The 11,515-nt window shown below is 32.2% G+C and overlaps 2 protein-coding genes across 9 annotated transcripts in view; one reads left to right on the forward strand and one right to left on the reverse strand.

Moving 5' to 3' along the window:
• Positions 1-2,399, forward strand: part of sdt (MAGUK p55 family member stardust) — a 184,122-nt gene extending 181,723 nt beyond the window's left edge. For all 7 annotated transcript variants that reach the window (XM_075298456.1, XM_075298457.1, XM_075298459.1 and 4 more), the window contains one exon: positions 448-2,399. In XM_075298456.1, coding sequence (XP_075154571.1) covers positions 448-642 — 195 coding nt within the window. In that variant the 3' untranslated portion in view covers positions 643-2,399. The remainder of the gene's footprint in view (positions 1-447) is intronic.
• Positions 1-11,274, reverse strand: part of slpr (mitogen-activated protein kinase kinase kinase slipper) — a 224,707-nt gene extending 213,433 nt beyond the window's left edge. The window contains exon 1 of one of the 2 annotated variants that reach the window (XM_075298467.1): positions 11,012-11,274. The gene's annotated coding sequence lies outside the window, so the exon portion shown is untranslated. Of the gene's footprint in view, positions 1-8,407; positions 8,670-11,011 lie in introns of those variants that run through there. The other variant, XM_075298464.1, reaches the window with a different exon arrangement.
• Positions 11,275-11,515: the final 241 nt, after the last annotated feature.

Consider the following 11,515-nt stretch of genomic DNA (forward strand, 5'->3'; position numbering starts at 1 on the left):
GGGTGTTGAATTGACATTGAAGGATTTGAGATGGTATCAAAAATGTACATTTACAAAGTGAAGCATATTATTATGTAGTCAGCCCCTAACGCCCTTCGACTTTCCTTATTGGTTTTCTTATAGACAATTATCGTTTATAAGGAAAAAGATAATAAAACCATGCTAATTTCTGATTTTTGTCCTTGGTTTAGTACTTAATTGAAACAAAAAACCCGGTTAATCTATTTCTAAACCCGGAACAATCATCTTGTATTTGTCCACCATCGTTTAGGTTATTGGTGAGCCTATGTAATCTTCACCAACCCAATTTTTGAGCAAATTAACAAATATCTAGTGTTTGTAACGCTTAAGATAGATTCCTATCGGATCTAATATTTTCAAACTTTATTTTCTATACTCGACTGATATTCATTAATAATTTTTAATTTAAATTTGTTTTTTTTTTAGGAGGAAGAACTTAAGGATATAATTGCTACCGCCAGAGACATGGAAGCCCGTTGGGGTCATTTATTCGATATGATCATAATCAATAATGATACAGAAAGAGCTTATCATCAATTGTTGGCAGAGATTAATTCGCTAGAACGTGAACCCCAATGGGTACCGGCCAGTTGGGTTCATAATAATAGGGATGAGTCATAATTTTTAAAGTAAAACTTCCCCAAGTATAAGTGTTAAAGAAAATATTTTTAAAATTTAGGACAAAATCTATATAAAGAAAACAAAAACATTTAACTAAAAAAATGGAAGGGAATATGAAATTTTTATGCAAACAAAAAACAAAACTCTGTACATATGAAAATGATATTAATGTGAAAAATTGAAAGTTTTTAATTTATAATGAAACCAATAACAACAACAAAACATTTATATATGCAATATTTTCTTTTATAAATATTATAGTTATTGATTATAACAAAATTTGTTAATGTAGATATTTAAATTATGTTGGAATGTGGTGTTTTTACATCATTTTTTTAGAAATTAAGTAATTAATGTAATTTGTATATTATTTAAAAAAATATCTCGATTTAAATGAAGTAAATCAAGAAACAAATCACAAACTTTTTTTTTTAATAAAACCTAACAATAATGTTTACTATATATAAAATAAATTTGTTTGACAAATCTCTATATATAAAACCTAAGTAAGAACCCTAATAAAGAATCTTCCTTAATTTCCACTTTTTATGTTGCAACCTAAAAAGCTATTGAAATTATAAAATGTATTTTTTGTTTGTTTCTTTTTTATGAATAAAACTACTTAAAACTTAACATTCCATATTATTATTTTTTATGTTTTTATTTTCTTTAATTTAAAAAAAAAAGAAAACTTTAAGCTAAACTAGAAAAGAAACAAAAATCTCCACTATAAAACTTAAAAAGAGACATATAGTTGTTAAAAATATTACAAAACAACAGATATATAGTTATAAGCTAAAATTTTGAAAAGAAAATGATCAAGAATCTTACTGAAAAAAACAATTTAGTAAGTCTAGTAAATCAAGAACGCCCCCCATTTACTTTATTGCAAATTTAAAGATCAACAACATCAACAAAATGTATGATAAACATAATTAAAAAAAGAAATATGAAACTCAAAAATCACGAAACTACTCGTAATGTTTTCATACCTAAACGAAAACGTGTTACATTCTAAAACTAATCCTCGATATATATGAAATAAAAAGATAATATCGACATTTGTATGACATTTAAAACAAAAGTATATATACATTATATATTTAGTAACAATAAACCACTCTTCCACTTGTTAAATATCGTGAAACCCTGCCCCACTCATTAGATTTTGTTAATAAGAAAATATGAAATTAATTAAAAATTACAAAACAAATTGTATAATTTGTTGGAATTCTGTTAACATTTTATAAGTGAAATTGAAATAAAAGAGAGAAAAAAATAATTATATTAAAACAAAAAAATATATATCATCAATGTTTTCCATACCATACGTACATATATATATTTATATATATTGATTGTCACATATATATTTTGTTTTCATATTTTTGTAGTTAAATGGATATTTTTGTGTTTTTTCTTAATTGTTTTTTCATCGAAAAACAAAAAAGGAAATAAAATAAACGCTAGGACAAAAAATCATCGGAAAAGTGAAAGATAAAGACAACTACAACTACAATGAAAACATATTAGAATTTAGCAATGTAACTGAGAAATGGTAACATATAAAAATGAACTTTAAACAAATTTAAATGAAATCACTAAACCTAAACCAAGAAAATCGATAAAATAATAAAACAATGAGAAACAAAAAAAATTAATATATTAAATATGTTAAATTATTTTTAGTTGTAAATCTATAAAAACAAAGACAAAAGAAAATAAAACAAAATTCAATAAATATAAAATCATAAAAAGTGGTATTTTTATTTTTTTGGATAACATTTTTTAAAGGGAACCTACTAACCAAGTAATAAGCGTTTCTTGACTCAAATTCAAAATATTGGTGGTAGACTGCCGTTATAAATAGCATGCTAACAACTCAGTCAGTGCTTACAATCAGTTTCTCATAATCGAAACGCACTCTATAGTTTATTTTATTTTTATTTCCATTTATTTAAGCAATTCAAAGCCAAAAGGGCCAATTTAACGAATTACAATGACGGATATTACAATATTATATGAAAATATAAAGCATCAATTAATAAAAAAAAAACAACGATCTTATATGAAAAATTAAACCAGCAATGTTATATCAATAACGTTATATATACATATTTTTATACCATCCACCATAGGATGGGGCATTCCCTTTGTAACACATCGAAATATTGCTCTAAGACCCCATAAAGTATACATATTCTGGGTCGTGGTGGAATTCTGAGTCGATCTAAGCATGTCCGTCCGTCTGTTGAAATCACGCTAACTTCCGAACGAAACAAGCTATCGACCTGAAATTTGGCACAAGTAGTTGTTATTGATGTAGGTCGGATGGTATTGCAAATGGGCCATATCGTCCACTTTTACGTATAGCCTCCATATAAACGGACCCTCAGATTTGGCTTTCGGAGCCTCTAACAGAAGCATATTTCATCCGATCCGAATTTGGTACATGGTGTTGGTATATGGTCTCTAACAACCATGCAAAAGGTCCACATCGGTCCATAATTATATATAGCCCCCATATAAACCGATCCCCAGATTTGACTTACGGAGCCTCAAAGAGAGGCAAATTTCATCCGATCCGGCTGAAATTTGGTACATGGTGTTGGTATGTGTTCTTTAACAACCATGCAAAAATTGACCCATATCGGTCCAAAATTATATAGCCCCCATATAAACCGATCCCTAGATTTGACCTCCGGAGCCTTTTGCAGGAGCAAAATTCATCCGATCCGGTTGAAATTTGGAACGTGGTGTTAGTATATGGTCTCTAACAAACACACAAGAATTGGTCCATATCGGTCTATACACACAAAAAATATCACCAAAATATTTCCAATTAAAAAGTTAATTGAAGTTGAAAATGTTTTCAATTAATAAATTAATTGATACAATTAACTTTTTAATCATGATCGAAACATTAAGTTAATTAAGCCAATGATTGAAAAATTTTAAATTTTTAATTAAAAAATTAATTGATACAATTAACTTTTTAATCAAATTCGGAAGACAAATCCAGTTAAAAAAAGTGCTGATTTTTTTTTAAATTTTTAATTAAAAATGTATTTCAAACAATCATTTGTTAATCCACATAAAAACTCTAAGTCAATTCAGAAAGTAATTAAAAATAGTTACCTTTTTTAATTAATAAATTAATTGAGTTTTGCAATCAACATTTTTAATTGAATCAATTAAAAAATTAATTGAAATTTGCTGAAAAAATCAATTAATTTTTTAATCAAGAATTTTTTCTATGCCCAATTAAAACTGTGATTGATACTATCATTTTCGTGATTGAAGACATTTCAATTAAAAAATTAATTGGATCAATTAATTTGGTGATTGAATCAGAAAAAAAAAATTTTGTGTGTAGTTATATATAGCCGATCCCCAAAATTATCTACCAAAATTTTATTTCTATAGAAAATTTTTTCAAACTTTTATTACTATAAAATAAAAATAAAATTTTGACCAAATTTTCTACAGAAATAAAATTTTGTCAAAATTTTTTGAAAGAATTAAAATGTTGACAAAATATTTTATAGAAATAGAATTTTGACAAAATTTTCTATAGAAATAAAATTTTGACAAAATTTTTTGGAAGAACAACAAAATATTTTATAGAAATAGAATTTTGACAAAATTTTCTATAGAAATAAAATTTTGACAAAATTTTCTATAGAAATAAAATTTTAACAAAATGTTCTATAGCAAAAAAAAAATTGACAAAATTTCCATATTCGGCTGACCTATTTGTAGTAGCCGGATTACAGAAGTCCTAGAAATAAATTCGGGGGTTAGGTCTATATGGGGGCTATACCAAAACATGGACCGATACGGACCATTTTCGACACACCTCTTTATGGTCCTAAAATACCTCTAGATTTCTAATTTCCGGCAAATTGGATAAAAACTACGGATTCTAGGATCCCCAGGAATAATGTCGGGAGATAGGTCTATATGGGGGCTATACCAAAACATGAACCGATAGGCACCATTTGCGAGACACCTATTTGTGATCTAAAAATACATCTAGATTTTCAATTTCAAGCAAATCGGCTAGAAAATATAGACTCTAGACGCCCAAGAAGTAAAATCGGGAGATCGGTCTATATGGCGGCTATACCAAAACTTGAACCGACACCGACCATTTTCGACACACCTTTTTATGGTCCTAAAGTACCTCTAGATTTTCAATTTCATGCAAATCGGATAGAAAATACAGTTTCTAGACGCCCAAGAAGTAAAATCGGGAGATCGGTCTATATGGGGGCTATACCAAAACATGAACCGATAGGCACCATTTGCGAGACACCTATTTGTGATCTAAAAATACCTCTAGATTTTCAATTTCAAGCAAATCGGCTAGAAAATATAGACTCTAGACGCCCAAGAAGTAAAATCGGGAGATCGGTCTATATGAAGGCCAAGATAAAAACTACGGATTCTAGGATCCCCAGGAATAATGTCGGGAGATAGGTCTATATGGGGGCTATACCAAAACATGAACCGATAGGCACCATTTGCGAGACACCTATTTGTGATCTAAAAATACATCTAGATTTTCAATTTCAAGCAAATCGGCTAGAAAATATAGACTCTAGACGCCCAAGAAGTAAAATCGGGAGATCGGTCTATATGGCGGCTATACCAAAACTTGAACCGACACGGACCATTTTCGACACACCTTTTTATGGTCCTAAAGTACCTCTAGATTTTCAATTTCATGCAAATCGGATAGAAAATAGAATTTATAGAAGCCCAAGAATAAAAATCGGGAGATCGGTCTATATGGCGGCTATACCAAAACTTGAACCGACACGGACCATTTTCGACACACCTTTTTATGGTCCTAAAGTACCTCTAGATTTTCAATTTCATGCAAATCGGATAGTAAATACAGTTTCTAGAAGCCCAAGAATAAAAATCGGGAGATCGGTCTATATGGCGGCTATACCAAAACATGGACCGATACACCCCATGTACGACACACCTCTTTATGTTCCCAATATACCTCTAGATTTCCAATTTCAGCAAATCTGATAGTAAATACAGTTTCTAGAAGCCCAAGAATAAAAATCGGGAGATCGGTCTATATGGCGGCTATACCAAAACATGGACCGATACGGACCATTTTCGACACACAACTTTATGGTCCTAAAATACCTCTAGGTTTTCAATTTCACGCAAATCGGATAGAAAATACAGTTTCTAGACGCCCAAGAAGTAAAATCGGGAGATCGGTCTATATGGGGGCTATACCAAAACATGGACCAATACACCCCATTTACGACACACCTCTTTAAGGTCCAAAAATACTTCCAGATTTTCAATTTCAGGCAAATCGGATAGAAAATAGAATTTATAGAAGCCCAAGAGTAAAAATCGGGAGATCGGTCTATATGGCGGCTAATACCAAAACATGAACCGATACGGACCACACCTCTTTATGTTCCCAATATGGTTCAAGATTTCCAATTTCAGGCAAATCGGATAGTAAATACAGTTTCTAGAAGCCCAAGAAGCAAAATCGGGAGATCGATCTATATGGGGGCTATACCAAAACATGGGCCGATACTCACCATTTTTGACACACCTCTTTATGGTCCTAAAATACCTCTACATTTCAAATTTCAGGCAAATTGGATAAAAACTACGTTTTTTATAAGCCCAAGACCCTAAATCTGGAAGACGGTTTATATGGGGACTATATCAAAACTTGCCTGCAAACAAAAAACGAATCTATGCCAAATTTCAGGACGATAGCGCCATTATTGAAGGCTGTAGCGTGACTACAACAGACAGACGGACATGCTTATATCGTCTTAGAATTTCTCCCTGATCAAGAATATATATTCTTTATATAGTCGGAAATCGATATTTCGATGTGTTACACACGGAATGACAAACTTATTATACCCCCATCACCATTCTATGGTGGTGGGTATAAAATACCCATTAATATATGAAAAAAAACGAGTTATATAAATTGAATTAAAAATCTTAAAATAATGAAGTTCTTTGTGAGGTAATTTTTAGATGTGCTTTTAAAGATGTCCCTTTAGAATAACTCCTAATTTTTTGCTGGGAAAAAGTGTGGAACTACTTTTAGTTGCTTTATTATAAATTAATTCAGCTCAGTCTATTAAGTCCAGCCGATTAATTTTTAGCTAGGGGGGCTATAAATATTGTAAAAATTTTGTTTCTATAGAAAATTTTGTCAAAATTTTATTTCTATAGAAAATTTTGTCAAAATTTTATTTCTATAGAAAATTTTGTCAAAATTTTATTTCTATAGAAAATATTATCAAAATTTTATTTCTATAGAAAATTTTGTCAAAATTTTATTTCTATAGAAAATTTTGTCAAAATTTTATTTCTATAGAAAATTTTGTCAAAATCTTATTTCCGTAGAAGATTTTAATAAAATTTAATTTCAATACAGAATCTAATCGGAAATTTCGTTCAAGGTACATACCGGCCTTACTATTTTGAAACTAAAGGCCTATTTCTCATATCCGAAAGTAATGATTTCGATTAGTGTCCAAAACATCTGACTGTAGATTAGTTTCGGTTAAGTTAGTGGCAGCCCGATATTTCAGGCTCACTTAGACTATTCAGTCTATTATGTTATGATATCACAGTGGTGAACTTCTCTCTTATCACTGAGTGCTTCCCGATTCTATGTTATGCTCAATGACAAGGGACCTCCTTTTTATAGCCGAGTCCAAACGGCGTTCCACATTGCAGTGAAACCACTTAGAGAAGCTTTGAAACCCTCAGAAATGTCACCAGCATTACTGAGGTGGGATAATCCACCGCTGAAAAACTTTTTGGTGCTTGGTCCAAACTGGGTTTGAACCCACGACCCTGCGTATGCAGGGCGGGCATGCTAAGCATTGCACCACGGTGTATCCCCTGATTGTATAAAGAAAAAATCGCTGTTTTTATCGCTACAATTTTTCTTGGAGGGTCTAAGCCACCTCCCCAGAGGCCTTCCTACGCCTATGACTATCCGTCTGTCTTTTATTTGCAAAATGTAGGGTGCTATTTTTATACGATCTTAATGGAATTTATTTGTGGCGGACACTCTTGAAATTTGAATGTATATATCTCGATTTTCAAAAAACAAAAAATGTGCTAATAAAATCCTCATTCATTGCTGATCGTCTTCGTATTTACTATAAGGCATTTATTTTTGATAGACCTAAAGTCAAAAAGCGACATTTCGACGAATTAAATTTTCAAAATGCCATGACGTGATAATGCATCATCGACTATTCGTTTTTTTGTTGTATTTAAACATCGGGCAAAATTTACTTTTAATATTTGCCATCAAGAGCAGAAGAAATAATCTCGGTCTCTGGCGACTGATATACTCAGGCACTACATTTAACTAACGCTAATTTTAGTCAAACCTATTTTCTTCTAGAGATGCGTACCGGGTATATATTGTGGCTGAAGCGGTGAGATGTTACAAGGTTAATACTGTTCTGGGAGTCCAATCCCACCGCCCACAGCACCGAAAGAAAGATACCTCATACGACAGAAGGGTAATTTTGGCCCAACTAAGATCAGACAATTGCAGGCGCCTCAATTCCTACCTATCAGCGATTGACAGCAGCGTGGCTGAGGTGGTCCAATTTGCAACAAATGACACGCGTCATCTATTCGTATTGTTATTGAATTACAAATACCAATACTAAATTGTGGCACAATGAAGAAAAATATAATAAATAAAAAAAAATATAATAAAACTCACCAACAGATCACTCTGGACACAACCCTCACACACAGAGTTCCTTCATCTGGATACAAGCGGAAGCACGGTAAAATTGATGAAATCCCAATAAACTGTGAATTTACGTTTACATATTTGTTGCTATTTTTACATTTGGTGCTTTATATACTCCAATTGTTAAATATTGTAAGTAATCGTAACTTTCACAACGGAATCACTCGCGTCGAAAACAAAATAAAAATACAATAGCCGCGCGTTTTCTTATTGCAGTTATGAGCTGATTATTTTGACAACTGAATCATACATGCCATATCGTTTTTTTTGTGACATATTGAAACATCCCTGTAATAGTGGAAACATTTCTTTTGTAGCGTAGATAAGAACCCGATGTTCTTGTCTACTGTACAAAAAAACAGCCGTTAAACAAAGTATTTCTTCACCATATACTTGAAATCCGCATTGAATTATAGGAAATTAATCTTAACAGAGTTTTCATAAGTACTTTTCATTTTGCAAATTGTATTTGTATATAAAGTAATGAAATTTAATTTAGACAATTTAAAAATTCGACTAACGGCTTTTGTCATAGTCGTAAAATCTTCAATTGATTTATTTATTAATTATAATTTATTTATTAATTTTGTGAGCTATAGAAAAGAATTGATCAATATAGATACATTCATTCATTTATCCAATAAACTGCGAAAGTATTTTTTTGCATTTAATTTAAACGGTCGATAACAACCCTTCAGGACATTTTTCGCTAGCAAAATGTCTGGATGACGTTTCATTATAAGTCCGTTATGCAGCTCTTATGAAAACTCCCAGGGTATGTTGATAATACAGTTTTGTATAATTTTCCTATAGGCAAAAGGTAAACAGTCGATAATATCGGCCAAAAGAAAATTTCGTTAGCAAAAGTGTACATGTATCTCTTATGCATAGTGGAAATTTCACTTCGTATCAATCAATATGCTGTGTTATCGTTTTTTTCTGGGAAAAAGTGTGGAACTACTTTTTTATAAATTAATTTATTATAAATTAATTCAGCTCAGTCTATTAAGTCCAGTCGATTAAGTTTTAGCTAGGGGGCTATAGGCCCCCCACTAGGAAAGTCGTCTAGCTGCGCTAATGCGGATAGTCGTAAATAGATGGGCTCAGTAGGTGACTCTGAATCGATCGCGGAATTTTCGATAGCAAAAACACCATAACATTTCTTATGGAAAGTGGAAATTTCGTTTCGGCCATAAGGAGTGGAATCTAATGCGGAAATTTCGTTTAAGGTACATACCGGCCTTACAATTTTGAAACTAAATGCCTATTTCTCATATCCGAAAGTAATGATTTCGATTAAGGTGTCCAAAACATCTGACTGTAGATTGAGTGCTTCCCGATTCTATGTTATGCTCAATGACAAGGGACCTCCTTTTTATAGCCGAGTCCAAACGGCGTTCCATATTGCAATGAAACCACTTAGAGAAGTTTTAAAACACTCCGAAATGTGACCAACATTACTGAGGTGGGATAATCCACCGCTGAAAAACTTTTTGGTTCTTGGTCCAAACTGGGTTTGAACCCACGACCCTGCGTATGCAAGGCGGGCATGCTAACCATTGCACCACGGTGGATCCCCTGATTGTATAAAGAAAAAATCGCTGTTTTTATCGCTACAATTTTTCTTGGAGAGTCTAAGCCACCTCCCCAGAGGCCTTCCTACGCCTATGACTATCCGTCTTTCCGTATGTCTTTTATTTGCAAAATGTAGGGTGATATTTTTATACGATCTTAATGAAATTTATTTGTGGCGGACACTCTTGAAATTTGAATGTATGTATCTCGGTTTTCAAAAAACAAAAAAATGTGCGAATTAAATCCTCATTCATTGCTGATCGTCTTCGTATTTACTATAAGGCATTTATTTTTGATAGACCTAAAGTCAAAAAGCTACATTTCGACGAATTAAATTTTCAAAATGCCATGACGTGATAATACATCATCGACTATTCGTTTTTTTGTTGTATTTAAACATCGGGCAAAATTTACTTTTAATATTTGCCATGAAGAGCAGAAGAAATAATCTCGACTGATATACTCAGGCACTACATTTAACTAACGCTAATTTTAGTCAAACCTATTTTCTTCTAGAGATGCGTACCGGGTATATATTGTGGCTGAAGCGGTGAGATGTTACAAGGTTAATACTTGCCATCAAGAGCAGAAGAAATAATCTCGACTGATATACTCAGGCACTACATTTAACTAACGCTAATTTTAGTCAAACCTATTTTCTTCTAGAGATGCGTACCGGGTATATATTGTGGCTGAAGCGGTGAGATGTTACAAGGTTAATACTGTTCTGGGAGTCCAACCCCACCGCCCACAGCACCGAAAGAGACCTCATACGACAGAAGGGTAGTTTTGGCCCAACTAAGATCAGACAATTGCAGGCACATCAATTCCTATCTATCAGTGATTGACAGCAGCGTGGCTGGTGTGTCCAATTTGCAACAAATGACACATGACACGCGTCATCTATTCGTATTGTTATTGAATTACAAATACCAATACTAAATTGTGGCACAATGAAGAAAAATATAATAAATAAAAAAATATAATAAAACTCACCAACAGATCACTCTGGACACAACCCTCACACACAGAGTTCCTTCATCTGGATACAAGCGGAAGCACGGTAAAAATTGATGAAATCCAAATAAACTGTGAATTTACGTTTACATATTTGTTGCTATTTTTTTACATTTGATGTTTTATATACTCCAATTGTTAAATATTGTAAATAATCGTAACTTTCACAACGGAATCACTCGCGTCGAAAACAAAATAAAAATACAATAGCCGCGCGTTTTCTTATTGCAGTTATGAGCTGATTATTTTGACAACTGAATCATACATGCCATATCGTCTTTTTTTTGTGACATATTGAAACATCCCTGTAATAGTGGAAACATTTCTCTTGTAGCGTAGACAAGAACCCGATGTTCTTGTCTACTCTACAAAAAAAAGCCGTTAAACAAAGTATTTCTTCACCATATACTTGAAATCCGCATTGAATTATAGGAAATTAATCTTAACAGAGTTTTCATAAGTACTTTTCATTTTGCAAATTGT

The sequence above is a fragment of the Haematobia irritans genome, chromosome 3 (genome assembly GCF_050003625.1).
Source record: "Haematobia irritans isolate KBUSLIRL chromosome 3, ASM5000362v1, whole genome shotgun sequence".
Lineage (NCBI taxonomy): Eukaryota > Metazoa > Arthropoda > Insecta > Diptera > Muscidae > Haematobia > Haematobia irritans.